The sequence below is a fragment of the Adiantum capillus-veneris genome, chromosome 27 (genome assembly GCF_014529385.1).
Source record: "Adiantum capillus-veneris isolate H3 chromosome 27, ASM1452938v2, whole genome shotgun sequence".
Taxonomy (NCBI): Eukaryota; Viridiplantae; Streptophyta; class Polypodiopsida; order Polypodiales; family Pteridaceae; genus Adiantum; species Adiantum capillus-veneris.
This window is the reverse complement of record NC_140957.1, coordinates 137,961,129-137,982,622: the sequence shown is the minus strand read 5'-3', so window position 1 is coordinate 137,982,622 and position 21,494 is coordinate 137,961,129. Positions and strand designations below refer to the sequence as shown.

Below are 21,494 nucleotides of genomic sequence, written 5' to 3'. Positions count from 1 at the left end.
TGTTAGTGTGTATACGCGCTTCACTAGGGGCACTTTTCTCCCACTGGGTTTTTCCCCCTGGACATCTGGTGTGAAAGGACACCTTATCTCTTAGGGTTTCATATGAGCTTTGTAGCTCTGAGTTTGTATACACTATTATTCTAATACAGAGAGAGAGACTACAGAGATCTCGTACGCAAGCTCTATGTCTTCTCCTTCTCCATCTTCTTCCTACTCTGAGTTGCTGTCTTCCTTCTGTTTCCTGTTTCATCATCTTCAACAATTGGTATCAGAGAAAGGTGATTTCCAGAGCCTCTACTTGCGTTTTCGCGTCCGCGCGCGCAATCGCAGTTTTCAGGTAGTTTTCGGAAAATTTGCTCGTGGGAGCATCCGCGACGTTCCGGGAGTATTCTGAGCAGGCGACCTGCGGTGTTACCCCCATTTCGAAGCCGTTTGAGCCCTTGGAACTTTGTTCTGAGCAGCGTAGCAAAAGTTACCTTTCGGAGGCGTTTAGATCAAGAGGGTGTGCTTTTTGACGGATTTTCTTCAAGTAAACAGTTCTTTTGGGAAGCAGCTTGTCTTAGCTTTCTGCTGAGATTTTGTGTAGAGTTTTGCTTGCATTGGAGAGGAGATTTGTGAATCTCTTGGAGGTTCTTTTGCTCTCTTGTGTGCATCCACAGTATGGCTCAATCTACGGAGAAAGAGATTTTTGGTGCGTTTACATCCGAAGACAAATTGGATGGTACCAACTATTCTCTTTGGTCTTTTATGGCCAAAAATGTTTTGGTTGGTAAAGGATTGTGGGATTATGTATCTGGAGATGAAGTTCGTCCAGGTAGCATTGCACCTACCATGCCTGGTCATGGTGCAGTTGTTGGTGCAGGACCCTCACAAGTCACTCCAGAGCAAAAGAGATGGGATACTAAAGATGGACGAAGGTGACGATATTGTCGAGCATCTTATAAAAATCAAGGATCTTAAAGAGCAATTGCTTAGCATTGATGAAGTGATTTTAGAGAAGGACTTGGTTTCCAAAACACTCAATTCACTACCACCATCTTATTTGACTTTTCAGACTTCTTTGACTCTGTCTTTGCGAGCTAATCCTGAGCCTCTTCATTTTGAAGAGTTCGTGGCTTTGCTATTGCAGGAGGATCAATCACGTAAGAACAAGTCTTTACAGGTGGATGGTATAGATCATGCTCTTGTTGTACATAACAAAAACAAGGGTAAAGAGAGTGCTCATCACTCCAAGTTTGGTGCAGGACAGTCTTCAGAGAAGTCTAAAGGTGATTCCGACAAGTCCAAGAAGAAAGGTAAATGTCACTACTGCAAGAAACCTGGTCACTACATTAGTGAGTGTAAAAAGCGAATTGCTAAAGAAAAGAAGAAAGAGTCAAGTTTGGTTGTTTCAGCTTCTGGTGATTCTTCTACAGCTAAAGAAGAGTCTGCAAACTTTGTGCAGGATTCTTATGCTTTCTTAGTATGTTCAGATTTTTCTGCTTAAAGTGTTGACGAGACACAAATGATTTGGTACTTTGATAGTGGTGCATCTAGGCATATTACTTCAAGGAAGGATTTGTTTTGTTCATTGGATGCAGCTCCAGCAGGAAAGAAGGTGACATGTGCAAATAATGCTTCTTATCCAATCAAAGGCGTTGGTAAGATTTAGATTACCATTTCAGATGGTTCAGATTTATGCTTGTCAGATGTCTTATATGTTCCAGGGATCAAGAAGAATTTGTTGTCTGTATCCTCTCTTGCAAAAAATGGTCTTCGGGTCATTTTTGAGGATGACAAATGTGTTGTACGAGATCGAGAGAATGGTTATTCTCTTATCACTACAGGTACGCTGGAAAATGGACTATTTGTGCTAGATCGTTATGAAAATCAGATTCAGGTATGTATTGCAGAAACAAAGATTGAGGCCATGCAAGATGCTGAGTTGTGGCATGCTAGATTTTGGCATGCTGGTTATGGTAGTTTGATGACTTTACAACGTCATAATATGGTGCATGATTTGTCTTTATTGGAGATGCCACGAAGACATGTATGTGAAGGTTGCGTTCTTGGAAAGATGCACAGATTTGCATTTTTGCAGGATGGTTCAGTTAGAGGGACACGAAAGTTGCAGCTTGTACACAGTGATGTATGTGGTCCTATGAGGACGCCATCTATAGGAAACAACCTTTATTTTGTGACCTTCATTGATGACTTTTCCAGGTTTTGTTGGGTGTATCCACTCAAAGCAAAGTCAGATGTGTTAGCAGTTTTTCAACATTATGTCGCCATGGTTGAAAATGAAACAGGTTGCAAAGTACAGACTCTTCGTACCGATCGAGGAGGTGAATACATGTCAGGTGCATTTAAGGATTTTTTTGGGAAAGAAAGGCATTAAACACCAATGCACTATGCCATACACACCACAACAGAATGGTGTTGCAAAAAGGAAGAACGGGTCTTTAATGGAGACGGCTAGATGTATGCTCAAGGCTAAGAGTTTGCCTCATAAGCTATGGATGGAGGCAGTTGCTTGTGCAGCACATGTTTTGAACAGGTGTCCTACTCGTGCCTTGAAGACCATTACTCCATATGAAGCTTGGTATGACAAAAAACCTTCAGTCAGTTATCTTCGTGTTTTTGGTTTTCTTGCTTATGCTCACATCCCTCAGCAGTTACGTGGGAAGCTTGATGATAAGGCAATCAAATGTATATTTGTGGGGTACAGTAGTGGAAGTAAAGGTTATAGACTTTACAATCCTGCTACAAACAAGATTTTTGAAAGTCGTGATGTAATTTTTGCAGAAACTACTGCTCAACCTATGGTTGCTTTTGATGTACCTCATATGCAGACACATGATGTATTTGAAGGTTTGTTTCCTTCTTTTGTGGAGAATCAAGAATCACAACAGGTTGATAATCTTGATCAATCTTTTAATCAGCATGTGACACCTCATGATGTAGAGGAAATTGTGCGTGAAGAGCAAGAAGTTCTCAGGGAAGAAAGAACCTTGCCTAAATGGGTTCAGAAAACTTTGCAGGATAGCAAGTTGGATGCACCGTTGCCACGAAAAACACGTGCTGGTACTACTTTTGGTAGAGAGCAAGTAGATTTGGCTTGCTTTAGCACTCTTTGTGATGCAGATGAGCCTGATTCATTTGAACAAGCTTTAGAGTGTGTTCAGTGGAAAGATGCTATGCAGCAAGAAATTGATTCTATTCATAAGAATCATACATGGGATCTAGTGGACTTGCCTACAGGTAAAAAACCTATTGGTAAGAAGTGGGTTTTTAAGGTAAAAAGGAAACAAGATGGTACTGTTGACAGGTACAAAGCAAGGCTTGTGGCAAAAGGCTATGTGCAACAGAAAGGCATAGATTATGATGAAACCTTTGCTCCCACTTCTCGTGCGTCCACAATTAGATCACTAGTTGCAATTGTTGCTCATCATGCTTGGAAAGTGCATCAGTTGGATATCAAAACTGCTTTTTTGAATGGTGATCTGCAGGAAGAAGTTTATGTAAGTCAACCAAGTGGTTTTATTGTAAAAGGTCAAGAGCAAAAGGTATGTAGATTGCGTAAAGCTTTGTATGGTCTCAAACAGGCTCCAAGAGCATGGTATGAGAAGATACATACTTATTTGATTGGCCAGGGATTTCAGAATAGTCCAACAGAAAGTACTTTGTATGTCAAAAAGAGAGATGGAGTTCTCATTATGCTAACACTTTATGTGGATGATATGCTTCTTACAGGCAATAGTGTAGATGAAATTGAAGCTTTTAAAGATGCTTTGAGAAAAACCTTTGAGATGTCTGATCTTGGTTTGCTACATTATTACTTGGGTATTCGGTTTGTGCAATCAGAGGATGGCATATACATGTTGCGGGCAAAATATTTGCATAAAATTTTGGACAAGTTTGGTATGAAAAATTGTAAACCAATCTCTACACCTGTAGAAACTGGATCAAAGTTGAGCATGCACGATGCTGGAGAACCTTTTGATGTACATACTTATGCAGCAGCCGTTGGTTGCTTGATATAGTTGGCAGGCAACACTCGTCCAAACATTCAATTTGGGGTTTCACAAGCAAGCAGATTTATGCACAGCCCAGGTATGCATCATTGGCAGGCTGTGAAGCGCATACTTCGTTACCTTTCAGATACCCCTAATCTTGCCATGTTCTTTCCAAGGGGGGTTATGTATAGAAAGCACAGTTCTATGCAGCTTCTTGGTTACAGCGATTCAGATTGGGCTGGTGATTTTGACACACGACATTCCACAAGTGGGAATTGTTTTTTCTTGGGAAATGCATGTATATCTTGGCTAAGCAAGAAGCAACCCACTGTGGCTACATCAACTTGTGAAGCTGAGTACAGGGCAGCTTTCACGGCAACAGTTGATTGTGTATGGATACGCAGGTTATTGGCAGATCTTTGTGAGTGTCAACAGGCACCCACTACCATTTTCACTGACAGTCAGAGTGCTATGGCAGTTGCAAGGAATCCAGTATTTCATGCAAGAACAAAGCACATAGAGGTTCACTACCACTATGTCAGGGAAAGGCTACATGCAGGGGAGATCACACTAACTTACTGTCCTACACAGGATAACATTGCAGATCTATTTACGAAGGCGTTATCACGAGAAAAGTTTGAAGCTTTTCGAAAAGCTTTGGGCTTACTCTCATACACATGATGATCTGCTACCTTGTACGGATTCACACTATCACTACAGGGGGGATTTGTAGACATGTAGTAGTGTTAGTGTGTATACGCGCTTCACCAGGGGCACTTTTCTCCCACTGGGTTTTTCCCCCTGGACATCTGGTGTGAAAGGACACCTTATCTCTTAGGGTTTCATATAAGCTTTGTCGCTCTGAGTTTGTATACACTATTATTCTAATACAGAGAGAGAGACTACAGAGATCTCATACGCAAGCTTTGTGTCTTCTCCTTCTCCATCTTCTTCCTACTCTGAGTTGCTATCTTCCTTCTGTTTCCTGTTTCATCATCTTCAACACTTGCATGCATAGGAGACAATGATAATTTGTATTGTGGCCCTCTCTAGCAATCACTCTCAAGCTCTCGCCAATATCTTCAATTGGAGACCCTATGATTGGCAACAAAGGGCTTCCTATTCAAAAGGGGGCTCATGTCTATTGTTACTATTCACTCTTTATATATGGCTCCTTGGTCTTTGTCGGGGGGGGGGGGGGAGCGGGAGAGATAGATAGATAGAGAGATAGACAGAGAATGTACAAATGACCTATCGACCACTTACTTCACCCACAATAATTTCTAATTCCATTAGAAGAGCCACTACACAATGGTCATAACGTATAGCTCTAAAACAAAGAGTGTATGCTCACCTTTTCAAACATCAAACAGTTTTTGTGAGTACATGATGTGCATAGAGGTAAAGATGGTTGAGATATGAATGGGATTTTTTCATGATGTATTCTCTAATATGGAACTTGGAGATCAAGCTAACATTACTTGTAGCATCTAGCACATCATTTGATTAATAATGCAAAGGTAAAAAATGATATCACGATCGAAAAGTTGTGTATGACGCTTTCCAGAGAGAGATAAAGAGAGATAGGGCCAGATGTTCATGTCCCACTGGAGACAATGATAATTTGTGTGTCAAAGTTGGAGCTTCTGCTTCGATTGGGCTTAGTGTTCAGGAAAAATACATCCTAGCTTAATATCGTTCCTTTTCAAATTCAGAAGTGCCGGTTGAAGGCAAGGGGAAAAGGAGAATTTCCACCCGAAAATAGAGAAAATTAGTGTAAAAGCATGAAAAATAAACCTAATTTTCCATGATTTCCTCTTGGAAAATTTAAGAAAGGGAATTTTGAATGTTTGGAAAAATGATTTTTCCACAAAATACTGATTGGGTTTGGCGTCGAGGATTAATATTGAACCTAGTTTCCAAGATTTCCTCTTGGAAAATTCAAGAAAGGGAAATTTGAATGTTTGGAAAAATGATTTTTCTAGAACACTGATTGGGCTTGGCGTCGAGGATTAATATTTGAGCAGGAAATAGTCTTCAAACTTCAAAGCTCAAAATGAAAGGCCTTTTTGCATGCATCAACGCCAAATTAATGCTAACTTGGAAGCAATTGCAGGTCTCCCATCTCTCTCTCTCTCTCTCTCTCTCTCTCGCTCGCATCCTCGTGCGTTCTGACTTCTCGGCTCCCGCCTGGACTCCTTGAGCTAACCCACATAATCGCCCCTCTCTCTCTCACTCATTCACACACACACACACACACACACACACACACACACACACACACACACACACACACACACACACACACAGAGCTTGTGAATCACACCAGCTTCAGGTGACCCATGTTTTGGGATTGAAGGTGAGCAGTTTGGTTGGAAAAGACACCTTCAATCCAACCACACTGCAGTGTGGCTGCAAGCAAAACATTGCCTGGACTCCTTCAATTGACCCACATAATTGACTCCTTCAATTGACCCACATAGTTGTCCCCGTCTCTCTCACTCAGTCTACTGGTGTCGGTGAGCCACCCGCAGAGAGAGAGAGAGAGAGAGAGAGAGAGAGAGAGAGAGAGAGAGAGAGAGAGAGAGAGAGAGAGAGAGAGAGAGAGAGAGAGAGAGAGAGAGAGAGAGAGAGAGAGAGAGAGAGAGAAGTGGGACTACTACCTGGCTCGAACAGCAACAACTCGGATAGCTTGGCTTGGTTAGCAGCTCTAGGATGTACAACAGCAGCTCAAACAACAACTCTCGTCGACTCGTCTGCACCAGCTCATTTGCAGCAGCTAGGACACCAGCTCGCCTGCACCAGCTCTCTCTCTCTCTCTCTCTCTCTCTCTCTCTCTCTCTCTCTCTCTGAGTTCAACAACGCGGCGTCAATTGGGCGAGTGCAGCTATGCCGACTCGTCTGCACCAGCTCGGACAACAAAGCTATCTCTCTCTCTCTCTCTCTCTCTCTCTCTCTCTCTCTCTCTTTGTGAGTTTAGCAACGCGGTATCGACTGTGGAGGATGATGCACCTCTAGCAGTCTCTTTCTCTCTATCTCTCTCTGCGTTAGCTCGGCGAGCGCAGCTATGCCGACATCTCTCTCTCGTAGTGCGGTAACGACTGCCTCCACTCCCTGCCTCTTCACCTTCCATCGTGATGGCCTTGCGTCACGACCCCTCAACTCCCCCCCGACGACTCTCCCTAAAGCTCTGAAAAGCCCGTTGACTGAGTCGTCCTTTCTGTGCCACGTGGAGAGCTTGAAAAAGGCTCCCCATAATAGAGTAATATAGATGATAGAAACTAATATCTGGATCTCGAGATTAGTTTTTGTCTTGAGATTACTTTTCGGCATGTTGGTTAAGGTATGAGTGTGGGGTTGGGGCTTCACGATCTTAGATTTTCATGGTGAGATTAGTTTCTCACGATCAATGGCCTCGATTATACGACGATGCAACTTTGCATTGGGAATTGACCTTCGCGTGGGTCAAGTGATCCTAGTGCCCATTCCCAATTTCCCATGCCTATGATCCCATGGCAACTTGCAAGTAAAGAGGAGGCTGATGTATGGGATGTACCTCTTAATTGAAGTCTGTCTTTTATTGTCCAGTAACTTTTGTTCCATTTCCAATTTCCCATGGTCGGTGCACGAGAACACCGCCTCAGCGCCTCTCTCTAGGAGGAGTCTCAGTTTTGGCGCGTATAGTCAATGCAGATGGTCATCACCATCACTCTTCTCCCATCGCTGTCGAGCGTCGTCTCTTTTCTCTCGCTCGTACAGGTAACTCCGCGTCGGTGCCATTGTTCCGATCCTCCCCCCCGCCCCTCTTCCACACACACACACACACACACACACACAGACAAGCGCACCCAGAGATTACGAATGATGGGTGATACCAGATCTGCTTACATCAATGTTTCAACTTTTGGTATGAGTCGAGTGCTCCTCGAGCACATTCCTTGATGCTCCTGAATTGTCCGCTCCCAGAGCCTGCACCTTCCGTCTACAATTTTACTGATTTGAGCTCGCTCTAGAATGGCAGGTCATGGACAAGCACCGTATGATGCCCTAGCGGAACGCATTCAGGCCGACTGGACCTCAACAAACGGGTCCGCACAGGTCAACACGGCCAACAACTCTTCTGGCAATGTGCATCGCCTCCCTCCTCCTTATGGGGGTTTTTCACATGCTTTAGCTGTCAAGAGAGAGCCGTCTCCTTCCATATCCGAGACATCCATGTTGGGCGGATCGGACATTGTCATGCATGAAAGTCCAATGCCAGCTCGACCACCTACAAACCCCTTCAGTACTGATGTGAACCTCATGCCTGATAGGCCCCCTCGATATCAAGGTCATCGCAGAGCTCATTCTGAGCTTGCATTTCGACTACCTAATGATATGGTTTTCGAACATGGAGAATCTATGATGTTTGAAACCCCGACTGTGTCAGATGAGGCAAGCGACGACTTGTTTTCCATGTACATTGATGTTGATCAGATCAACTCCCACTCCGAAATGTCCACCGTACATGTGCAGGGCTCGAGATCCCCTTCAGATATGCAGTCCCTGCCATCCCATCATGTGCGAAGCTTGTCCATGGATGGTGCATTTGCTGACCTCAATGTTAGCAGAGGGGTTTATGCTGGTCACATCAGGCCTGAGTACCAGCACAGCAATTCTATGGATAATTGTCTGCTGCAACAAGGGCATCCGTCTATTTCTGAATCCAGTGAAGCTAAAAAAGCCATGGCTGCTAACAAGCTTGCAGAACTCGCTTCATTGGATCCCAAACGTGCAAAGAGGTCTTACTTTGTCCCATCTTTATGTTTGTTGAGTCAACAATTATGTTTACTTCAAACAGTCCGTGATGGTTTGCTTGGAACATCCGTTCTTTCATTGGTAGAAAGAAGTTGCAATACTGTCAGATTTCTAGTGTCTAGTTTGAATTTGGACATTCTAATTGAAGATCATGAGCAGGATATTGGCCAACCGGCAGTCAGCGGCTCGGTCAAAGGAGCGTAAGGTGCGATATATCTCAGAGCTAGAACGGAAAGTGCAAACTCTTCAAACAGAAGCCACTACCCTCTCTGCTCAACTCACAATGTTACAGGTAGAAACATTTGGATACATGTTTCCTATGATTTTGAAAAGAATGGCACAAGTTACCATTGAGCCCAGATAATAACTCGTTTTGTCTCCCACTGTAGAGGGACACTTCTGGATTAATGACTGAGAACAATGAATTGAAGCTTCGCTTGCAATCAATGGAACAACAAGCACAACTCCGTGATGGTAAATTTTGGACATCTTGGAAAGAGTGCTAGGCTTTGCTTGTGTGCCAAGCTCTACATTTTTCTTAACAATCTTATTAATTCATGAATAAATTTTCGGCTTGCTATTCAATTTTTGTAGTTATAGATTTTTCTTGAAATAGAGAGTTGTATCAGAATCTGTAGTGAAAGGAAATACTTGGGGGGGGGGGGGGGGGGGGGGGGGGGAAGAGAGAGAGAGAGATCTTTTAACGTCTATGTGAGGCCGAAGTCGGCCTATGAGATAAATCAAGTATACATGTGTGTAAGTCTTCTATCTATTGGCAAATACAACAATCCAAACCGGGGATGGAGCTCTATTTCTAGGGTCTATATGCTCAGGGTAGTACAACCATGTAGATGCTCCATCCTGTGCTAATAGAGGGGGGGGGATGTAGAATGTGGGACATGGGAGGATTGAGAGCAAGGGCTGCTTGGATGAATGTAGCTAGGTGAGCCATCGTCTGGGCTCGTCTCTCCGTAGCAGCTCGACGCTCTTGGGTCTCAATCTCCTTGATTTGTCTGTGGTGGAGTTGTGGTGCCCGACATTCTGTAACACACGTACGTCGTCTAACCCGGCTCATCTTAGCTTGCTGGAGAGTCACTCCCCTCATTGGTTTTGTGAGTGGAGGTGTGGTCCTCGGGAAAAAAATCTGTAAGTTGTGACCGTCTCCCCCCCACTTGTGACTATATGTGGCTGCAGCAGTGTATCTCTCGGACTCTGTATCTCTAGCAGGTAGCATGTGAGGATTCTAGGTACTAATCCTTTATCAAGTACTTAAACTCATGATTAAGACTTAAGAAACTGAACTGAACTCAAAGAAAGACTTAGAAGACTCTGTGTTTGATTGATTGAATGTGTGATACAACTTACAAGGGCTCCTAATATAGGAGACGAAGAGACATAAATGAAAAGACACGTCTCTTGGTGAAGAAACATGTCTTTAGACGCAAAGACACATCCTTTCGGAGAAGAGCTGCAACCATTGGGCGAAGAGTCGCACCCGTAGAGCGAAGGGGTGTGACCAGTCGTCAAAGGAGTGTGGGTTTTGGCGAAGAGGCACGTCTCTTAGGCGAAAGGGTGTGATCATCCAAAGGTAGGGGTCCTCCTTGGCATGGCACTTCTCGTATCTGCAACTAGGAATAGATGTATTGCTGTTAACAGTCACATTCGTGACATTCCCTCCCATTTAAAATGAGAGTCCGTGTCAAAGAAATGACTTTTGATGTTGATAGAACTTTGGAAAAGCATTGAATCTTCGCAAATCTTCAATCTTTGAGTTATCGAAAACCTTTGTCTTGAACCTTTGCTTCTTGCGAAACCTTTTTATTTTGATTGCTAAGTCCCATATCATTGCATTGTTCAAAGACTTTTTAGAGGAATCTCGCTTAATCAGGTTGATTGCAACAAGAGGTTGATCTTCAAAATCCTTCGTGCAATGTAAGATTTCTGGTTCAAAATCTTTCAATAACTGCGAAATATTTGGGGAAGAGGAAATCTTTTCAAGATACTCTTCAGATGGGGTAACTTCAACCTTAGTAATCATTGGAGAGAATTTTGGCTTGAGACTGTAATAATCCCAAAATTCTTCAAAATCATCTTCTGGCAAAGTTACTTGGAACGGGAACGTGGGGCTCCGGAACGGTACCGGAACGTATAGGCGGAGACGGGAACGCCGGAACGGTCCACCAAAAAACGCTGAAATTAGCCTCAAAACAGCCTATAAGTTAGGAAACAACTATAAGCCAAGCTTCTAACACCTACTTGGACAATTAGAATCATGTTCAAGCATGTTTTAAGTTTCAACATGTCGCTTGTGCGCGATGCGCGTTAGTGGTTGCGGATGTAAATTCAATTTACCGGGGTTGTAGACCCCTCATAACATACTAAGCGCATCACAAATAACATTATCTAGGAAGTGCAAAGATTGAAGAGCTCAATAGACAGAAAGACGGAGTAAAAACTTAAAAGACTATGACTATAAATTCAAGTGTGGCTTATAAGGCCAGCCAAGGCACTACAAAAAGGTAAGCATTGAGAAAAGATAAGAGTCGAGGCTCAAGAGTAAAGACTAGCCACTATGTAGTATGGACTCAAGAGCTCAATACATAGATGGCAAAATGCCATAATGGAAACCTGTCAAGGGCCAAGGCTCAAGGACCAGTGGCAGAAGAGCCAGCCTGCCAATCTGTAGTGGTGTCATGGAGATCATGGATGTCATCCCAATCCTCATCCCCAATAGGCTCGTCCGCATCATCCACTTCATGTAATACCTCTGTAGATCCACCCTTCCCAAGTATCTCCGCCTCTGCCTCCATCTCCCACTGTAGAAAGGGATCTGATACTTTGGATGCCGACTTGCAAAGCATACGCAAGTTTACACTCACAAATACAAGATCATTTGCTTTCTCCACTACAAGTCGGTTTCTCTTCCTGGATGCAACGTGGCTATAAACACTCCACAATTGCTCCAAGCAAGAGGAGCTAACCGCTTGGCTGAGGATGCGGATAGCTAGTCGCTGAAGCTCTGGCCAATCTGAGCCATAGTCCTGCCACCACAAAACTGAGGAGATCTTGGTGCGATCAACTTGGGCATCGGCAAGCCCAAATGATCCTCGCATATCCCTGTACATAGCAAGTTGATCCTTGATTTTGCGGCGCTCTTCTCAATCAGGGTGAAACATGGTCAAGATCTCGTTCCATTGCTTGGTCACCTCCCCATCATGCTCCTGTCCTGCACCTTGAAACTCTGGATCCAGGACAAAAGCCGCACCATGGAAAGGGGAAGCACAGGCGTCCCATCTGCTCTGACAAAGCAAGCTAATCTTCTCAAACCTATCTGCAGCTGGCTCAAGTGTTTGGAGGGCCTCCACCATGCGATCCATGGCCTCATAAACCTTGCCAATGCAAGGTTGCATGCTATCAACTACTCGAAGCAAGTGGAGTACCGGCTGTATCATTTGGTCTATAGTCTTCAGTGACTCCCAAAACTGTGGATCCTCTGACTTGCTTGCATATAAGATCCCTGCGACTGAACTTGCGTAGGATGAGGAAGTGTACTCCATACTGATGAGGGTCTGCCGCACTGCACTCTGACATTCGCATAGGCGATGAACCATTAGGTAGTTGTAGGCAAAGCGAGAAGTTGTCAAGTTTGATGCATTATGCACATTTCTATCGCAAGAGTCACTTTCCATAAAAAATAGAATTAGGCAACGTGTAGTTGAACATGCATTTATTGCTTCTCAAAGAAAAGGTGGTAACAGCAATGCAGCCACTTCTTATGGTTCTGCTACGAGTGACAATACTTCTATTCCTAATGCTTCTGATGGCAACAATGCGTCTGGAAATTCTGGTGATAAGGGAAAAAAGAAGATGTGTTGCCATTATTGTAAAGCTAATGATCACTTGATCGAGCCGTGTCGTAAGTTGAAGGCCAAAGAGGCTAAGAAGAAAGAGGGTGGAAACACTGCAAATGATGGTTCCACTACAAATGCAGCCATTGTTGAGTCTTCTGTGAAAGGAGACTGTAATGTTGATGTTGATGCAGAATGGGCTTTTAGTGCAGAGTGCACTTACAATCTTGATGTCCATGATGCATGCATGTCAGTTGCTATAGATTCACATGTGTGGTATTTCAACAGTGGTGCTACAAAGCACATTACCTCACATCGTGAATTGTTCACCTCTCTCGAGTCTATCCCTCATGGGAATTCAGTCACTTGTGCCAACAATGCTTCTTATCCGGTCCAGGGAGTTGGAAAGATTGTGCTTATTGTGCTGCAAATGGCAGTTCTTTCACACTTGTTAATGCACTTTATGTACCTGGGATCAAGAAGAATCTTTTGTCTCTATCTGCACTTGCTAAACTTGGACTTGTAGTCAAATTTGTGGATGACAGATGTACAATTCATGATCTCAATTTTGGTGATGAAATTGTTGCATTTGGCCTTTTGTGCCGTGGGCTGTATAACTTGCTCACTTTTTATGACAAGTGTGGACAAAATTTTGCAAATGCAATTGTAGATACAAGAGCTGTCTTAGATGCAAAACTGTGTCATGCACGTTTTGGGCATCTAAATTTTGCTAGTTTGCTGCATTTGCAGAAATCTGATATGGTTGCTTCGTTGTTGCTTCTTGAAGCACCTATTAAACATGTTTGTGAAGGCTATATTTTGGGTAAGATGCAATGTTTGAAGTTTCCAAAGGATGGTTCAGATAGGGCCACATGCAGGTTGCAGCTTGTGCATAGTGATGTTTGTGGGCCCATGCAAACTCCCGTCCTTGGGCAATTGCCTTTACTTCGTGACTTCATTGATGATTACTCTAGACATGCATGGGTGTTTCCGCTTAAAGAGAAGTTTGAAGTTTTTATGTGCTTCAAACAATTTCTGGCTATGGCTGAAAATGTATCGAAATGTACTATGGGCACTCTCCGTTCTGATCGAGGGGGGGAGTATATGTCTCATGAATTTAATGCATTTATGGCTAGTCGTGGGATAAAACACCAATGTACAGTGCCTTATACACCTCAACAAAATGGTGTTGCTGAGAGGAAAAACAGGTCACTTACGGAAATGACACGATGTATGGTCAAAAGTCAAGCTTTGCCGCATTCTTTTTGGCTTGAGGCCATCATGTGTGTCACTTATGTACTTAGCAGGTGCTCTACAAAAGCTTTGCAGTCTATTACTCCATATGAAGCATGGCATGATAGAAAGCCTTCCATTGAGCACATGTGTGTTTTTGGCTGTTTGGCATATGCTTTGGTGCCACAAACACAGCGTAGAAAATTGGATGATAAGGCTATCAAATGTAGTTTTGTTGGTTATAGTGCTGAAGAAAAGGTTACAGGTTGTATGATCCGCAAACAAAGCGTATTTTGGTTTCATGGGATATAGTGTTTGTGGAAGATTCTGTTCAGCCCTTGCTGTCATGTGCTAGAGACAATAATGTAAGCTCACAGGACATTTATGACACTTTGTTGCCTCTTTTCAATGGTGAAGGTTTGAATGTAAATTCCAATGAGGCAAATGTACAGCCTATGGGGGTTTCCAAAAATGTTACATATCAACCTATTACTGATGTAGAGATACATGATGTACTTGATGAGGAAAGGGCTAAAAATGAGCAAGCTAGAGGTATGCCAAAATGGTTGGTGCGTACATTGCGTGACAATAAATTGGATGTACCTTTGTTTAGTTGTACTCGCTCAGGCTCTGGCCACGCATCTTATGCATGAGATTGTTATGCTTTGGCTGTGTCTAGCTTACATGATGTTGAGGAACCTCTGTCTTTTGATGAAGCACAGAATTCAGAAAATTGGATGGCTACCATGCAATGAGAATATGATTCACTTATAGAAAATGACACATGGACTTTATGTGATTTGCCTCCTGGCAAAAAGGCCATTGGTATGAAGTGGGTTTACAAGTTGAAACACAAGGCGGATGGTGAGATCGATCGCCATAAGGCTTCACTTGTTGCAAAGGGTTATGCACAACAAAAAGGCATAGAATATGAAGAGACTTTTGCTCCCACTTGTCGTATGACGACTGTGCATTTTCTATGTGCATTGGCAGCTCATTTTGGTTGGGATGTACATCAATCAAACATTGTTACTGCTTTCTTGAATGGTGACATGTTTGAGGAAGTTTATGTAACGTAGCCTCACAGTTTTGTCATCAAGACAAAGTGTGCAGATGTAAGAAGGCTTTGTATGTGTTGAAGCAATCTCCTCGTGCTTGGTATCAGAAAGGTGACACTCATTTGGTCAAACGACGCTTTCGTAACAGTCCAACAGAAAGCACATTGTATGTAAAGCGTGAGGGTGATGTACTTCTCATTGTGGTTCTTTATGTAGATGATTTGTTGATCATTGGACCAAATGAGAGACATATTCCTGAATTTAAGGCTAATTTGAATGCTACTTTCAAGATGAAAGATTTGGGTCTGTTGCATCATTACTTGGGTATACAGTATAAGCAGTGTGATTGTGGTATTGCCTTGTGTCAGAAAAGTTACATAGAGACATTGCTATTGAGGCGGTCCGGGACGGACAAAAAGAAGAGTGGCCTCTAAGCACCCTTCTAGGCTCCCGTGCTGCTCAATTGGGTTGGGGTTGGAAAAAACAACAAACACACACACAAACCCGCAACCTAACCCTACACAAATTTGGGGCACCACCTAGTTTTGGATGCGAACTAGGACGCGTAGAGAGAGAGAGAGAGAGAGAGAGAGAGAGAGAGAGAGAGAGGGCTGCTTTGAAATGTATCGGCCGTGATCAAGCAAACACAATTATATATGTAAGAAAGAGAGAGAAAGGGAGAGGGGGTGCTTGTTGCATTAATACCTTCTTTCAAATCTGTCATGACCAATCAAAGTGAGATTAGTATTTGTTCAACATAGCTTGAGTAAATTACACCACAACACATCACAAAAAAAACCACCTCAATCACTGTCTTAAGGTCAGGAGAGTCCTCTCCACCCTGTCGCCCTCTTACAATATGTGGGATTTATGGCTAAATTGATGACAACACCTAGAGACAAGCTATCAAGAACTTTAAAAAAAAACATCAAAATACTTACACATCATTGTTGTCCATTACTGCACGTTGGAAGAGAGACAAAGTATCCAAGCTTAGTTCAAATCCACCCTTTTTGATTCAGCAAATGTTGAGCTTATATTAGTAGGAGAAATGATAGATTTCCTACTCTCAATTGAATGATCACTCTCTCTTACAATGTCATAGAGTTCCCTTGCTAATCACCCCTAATACAACACATGCATATGCATAAGAGAATGAGCTTTCACTCAAGAGCTCCTTCTACAGAGGTTGAGCTTGGCTTCTCAAGCTATAGCATAGTGCTCTCTCTTTTTGTGTTAGCTACACCCTCTTTTTATAGCAATTTTGAGGGTAGGGTTACTTCTCTAACCATGGTTGGGTTAGATTTTCAGCACTTATCTAATTTCTTTTTCTTGGAATTATCAAGAAGTTGGTGGGGATAGATGAAGAAGAGAGAGAGGAGAGAAGTGGAGGTGATAGGACTTTTCATAGTAGGTTAGTGTTAGTAAATTAGTAGAGTTAGTATTTTTATTAATTTACAAATGGAATTGGATATTTACAATGGAAGTATCCATATAGGATACAAATAAAGAAGAAAAAACTCTTAATAGGTAAGAAATTATGGATTTCTTACAATGTTGATGCTCCAAGTGTCTTGAGTAGGGTCAATTTTGACGCTTGTTGACGGTCCACTAGCTTTGACGATACGTTTTTTCTCCACTCTTAACCTTCCTTGAGAGCCAAGGTGATTGAATATGAGTAATCAATCAACATGGTGCTGTCTTTCAAGAGAAGAGGCTGAATTTTGTGGTTTTCTTGATAGATATGGATAATATGGAAGAGGAAAAATGAGACTAGGTGATCAATTTTGGAATGGAAGTGTGTGTAGGAGACATGAGTTCACCATGGTTTCTCTAATTCTTCAAGGTTGAGAAGAAGGTGAGTAGGGTGCAGAGAGGAGTGGTGAGAGAGGTGGGGATGATGAGTGGAGAAGTGTGTGTGAAAGAGGAAAATGATAGCATGGGCAAATTGGGGTCCACCAATAAAATCATAGCTCACAGCTCGTAGCTCAAAAAAATATGAAAAAATTTGAGGTAAAAGTTCAGCTCACGAGCTACAACTTTTGTTTGTATCACCTTTTTAAATTCGGAGAGCATGTGATCTTTAAAAATTCAGCAAAACCGACTGTTTTTTTCCACTGCACAAAGTCTTTGTGAGGTCCTTCTTTGGATGATTCTTTTGAATACCTCCAAGAGTGAGCCCCCCATGGTGCATGCATGCATGCCACATACCCTTGACCTTATTTGGTAGGTCTATAATTGAAGATATTGTTGAGATCATGATATAAGTGAATAGTACAACTAAGAAAATCAAATATTGAGGGGTCTAAAAAAATATGTACATGTCAAATATAAATAATATAGGTGTAAAAAATATAAAGGGGTCAAAATAAATCTCTCATTATAAGTCTACCATAAAAAGATGAATATTTTTGGTGGTTTAATTTATGAGAGTAATAGAGAATAGATGCAGGAAGGAAAAAATCACAATAGTGAAAAAATATACACATAAATAGAACTAGTTTTTTGGATTTTTGTTGAGATGGAGTTACACCAAAAATAAGAGAAGCTTGCATGAAATTATTTTTATATGGAATAAAGAGTATGCAAAATGGTAAGAAAAAATATGGTAATGGTGAGTCAATGTACATAGCATAAATAACACACCATAGGTAGAAATATTTAAATAAATACCAAAATAATTATGAAAAATCCTTTTATTTAGGCCCTATATACAATGAAATATTTACACACAAATGAGCCATAATATACTTATAATTTTTATTTTTTTTATTTTTTATTTTTTTGGCTCAACTAACCCAGTGACTAGCTAATTGAGGGTTTTTAAGAAGATATGAGAAAAGTCCCCTAACTCAGACACACCTATATACAGTGAAAGGGTGAGGGGAAGCCACAGTGTTTGGGTGATTTTGGTAGGGTGAGGTAGCTCACTATGGAAATTTGGATAGCCGAATAACGACTATCATTAGCCTCCCCCCCCCTTAGATAATGGTACATTCATGTACCATTTATCCGATCATACAACATGTAGATTGTGTAATGTCTGTATTTGTCTGCTCTCATCTTTGAAGAACCTTTGTTGTATGATTAAAAGACCTTGTGTGATATGAAAGGTTCTCAGAGCCAATAGCAAGATGTAATGAAGTGACTTAGTAAACCTCCTCCATTGAGAAAGTTTCCATAAGCAACCCCCAGGATCAAAGATCTTGAAATATCTTTCCCAAAGAGAGATGTATGGTATGGAATCACTTACTGATTTTGATTGAAGAAACTTGTAGATTTTATTGTTGTCCATCATTGCATCTATCACTATGAATGTGATATAAAAGATTGGTTGCTCTTTCTCCTGTGTAAAGTTGATGTATCTGTTACGATCTTCAAGAGCTTGTATGAGCAAATTCCTGAACTGTAGCTCATAAAATTCATTCAACCTGGGTAGGCTCATCAAGTCAAAAATTCTATGACCTTCATGATTTATGAAAGCTTGATCCATGCTTGTAACCGCTATTGGAAGATATTGTAAATAGTTTACCACATAAGTAGATAATAGACGAAGGTTTCTATTGCTTCCAACACATTGGAAGAGGATAGATTTTGGTACTGATTGATGAAATATCCACATGTAGCAATCAACAAGTTTTTTATCTATGATGAAGACCAGAAACATCACAATGTGTGACCTCCATACACCAAAGAACCAAATGTAGAAGGTTTGGAAACATCTGTTCATCACCAAGTATTCATGTCCTCTTTCACTTAAGAAGGTATGGTGTCCCCGATGTCTTCCACTTAAGAAGGTATGGTGCCCCCGATGAAAGGTATATGTGAAGAGAGGAGAAGTTGACTTTGAAGAGGTGAAACCCAATGTGAAGATGATTGGAGCTTCAAAAGTTTGGATTTTCTTGCTAAGAGATTGTCCCATGAATGAAGAGCCACCCACTAAAACACCATTGGAGAGAATGATACCCTTCTGACAGTTTCCTTTTATGATTTTATTTTTTACTACTCTCCCATGTTCTTCATCCCCTTCTAAGCCCCCCTTTTGGCAAGGTTGTAACTCCTCACATTGTACCACCTCAAAGGTTGATGGATTACTATTTGATTTTGTGAAAACTTTGGCTTCTTGCATGATAGGTTCCTCCATTCTTAACATACATGGTCCATACCAATGCTTTTCAACATCCTCAAACACTTCTTGAAGATTATCCTCACATGGATTCAACTCACACTCTTCTACTTTGTTTTGGAGTTGGCATTCCATGTACACAATCATCTCTTTATGATCAATGTGGTCTATGATCTCCCCACCTATGATTTCATCTTCTTCTTCACTCTCTTCTTTTAGACAAGATACACTCTTAGAACATTCCGTAAGATCAAGGTTACCTTCAAGGTCTTCATTCTCCATAGAGTCATGTTGCACAAAAGATTCGTCTGCTCGGACTAGAAATTGATCCTCCGCCAAAAGGTTGGATGTATCCATTATTGAATCATCAATGCCATTTGAGATATCTTGTGTCGATTTTTGCATGCTTGTGATAAAGGTAGAAGAAAGAGATTCCACATTTGAATCTTGGCCACACACTTTAGCACTTGAATAATCAGTTGGCATGTAAGTAACTTCTTCAACATTTGTTGGAGTAGAAGGAGACAAGTATGGCAAAGGAGATGACTCCTTGATAGAAACACTTTCATGATGGTTGGTTCTTTCAGCATGATGGAAACCATTTTTGATGTAGAAGTACTTGTGAAACTTCCTTCGGGCAATAGTGACCGCTTCTTCAAAGGTAGAGGGTCCACTACAAGTAACCTTAGTCTTTAGGAAAGGAGACAAACCCGAAATAAATTGCTCCATTTTTACATAATCTGGAAATGTAGAACTAAACCCATATCCTCCCCATTGACGAGAAAAAATATCCTCATAAGCATAGTAGTCTTCACCATGTTGTTGAAGTCTCCCTAATGAAGCCCATGCTTTCTCCGTTGTTGGAAATTTAGAGAATCTGGTCTTCAAAGCTTTGGAAATTTGGGTATACCCATCTTCAATCTGAGAAGACATACTCCAAAACCATTGCTCAGCGTTGCCTCTAAGGCATAGCAATAGAAAATCCCCTTTTTCAATGTCATCCCTTTTACCAAGGATACGACAAACCATTCTAAAATCAGCAAGAAAATCATCAACATCTTCTTCTAGATTTCTGAAGAAGATTGGGATATCATCAAAGGTATAGCGTGTTATAGTCTTTCAATGCTAGAACCACACAAAGATTAGTTCCAAACAATCATTTTCTTTCATGCACAAAGTTTTGAAAGGTCTTTCAATATGAATTCTAGATTCTTATGTGAAAATGTTTTTTTCCTTTCTTATGTTATGCTAATCCAAACCATATTCTAGATCAATTTTTGTTGCATTGAAATTAAACTCAGTCATACAAATTTTCATGAGAGATCCGCTTTGCCTATCTTGGACGCACTTGTAATGAGAGGCTCAATCCAAGATAGGCGCCCTATATCCTTTCAAAGGTTGTTGAGACAATGTGCCATACAAAATGACACTTTGATGCGGTGATACATGCCCTCCAAAATGGCGCCGGCTGTCCCCATCCGTGACAAGCTGCAATACCACCTGTGGGCCAATGATCTCTATGGCAGACGCCCACTCTCCAGCAAGCACATCGGCGGATTTCCCTCTTTCTGTGGCGTCATGTGAGTAGGCAAAGTACATCTCTCCCTTGCAATAAGCCACAAGCCCATGAATGGATCTCCTCCTTGTGTCGCTCCATCGATCTGCAATGAGTGTCACTCCATACTTGGCCCATTGTCGCTTCATGTTTACGGCTGCCATCTCCACAACGGTCTTCTCTTTATCAAGAAGAGTAGTACGGAGGGCCTCTGAAGTGGGTGGCACGTAGCGTGGCCCGTAATCCCCAATCCTTGTGCACATTGCCTTGAAGTAGTCCGACCTATACAATGTACATGTCACAAAGGTCAAAAGAGAAGATAATGTAGATTGGAAAACAAACATACTAGTTATGGTCATGATATGAAAGAGCATTGAGAACTTGGAACTTACCGAGCCTTTATGAAGGGGATATGATCGTGATAAAAAAAGCGGGCAACGGCGGCATCCACATCCTCCTTCTTTTTGGTATCCCATGACGAATCTAGAGTTCGTTGACGATGGGTGGGATGAGAGGGAGTGCTCATTTGAAATGATGATTGAGCCACCGCACTACTACCTCCAACAGAAGCGTGCGAATGAGTGGTAGAAGAAGGAAAAACCAAGTGATTGGGGTCAATGGCTTTCTGCTTGGGTTGATCATTTGCTTTGGCTCTTATGATGGCATCCTTGATCTCAAGCTCCTTCTTCTCGGCCGTCACATTACTGCAAAGCTTCACTTGCTCCCCCACTATGTGAAGGAGATGTGCTCGAACCTTGCTTGTCCTGGATTTGCGTTGAAATCCACATAGTTTGCACGTCGATGATCTTGCACCGCCTTCTTTGCCCAAGACTTCGGAGTGCACCTCATCCCACCATGAAGGCTCATCCTTCTTTCCTCTCT

The 21,494-nt window shown here is 42.0% G+C and overlaps 1 protein-coding gene across 1 annotated transcript in view; it reads left to right on the top strand.

Annotated features, from left to right (window-relative positions):
* Positions 1–7,769: 7,769 nt before the first annotated feature.
* Positions 7,770–21,494, top strand: part of LOC147422821 (transcription factor RF2b-like) — a 49,948-nt gene continuing 36,223 nt past the window's right edge. Inside the window, exons 1-4 of the mRNA XM_086503165.1 lie at positions 7,770–7,902; positions 8,017–8,776; positions 8,952–9,084; positions 9,182–9,266. Coding sequence (XP_086359291.1) covers positions 7,857–7,902; positions 8,017–8,776; positions 8,952–9,084; positions 9,182–9,266 — 1,024 coding nt within the window. The 5' untranslated portion in view covers positions 7,770–7,856. The remainder of the gene's footprint in view (positions 7,903–8,016; positions 8,777–8,951; positions 9,085–9,181; positions 9,267–21,494) is intronic.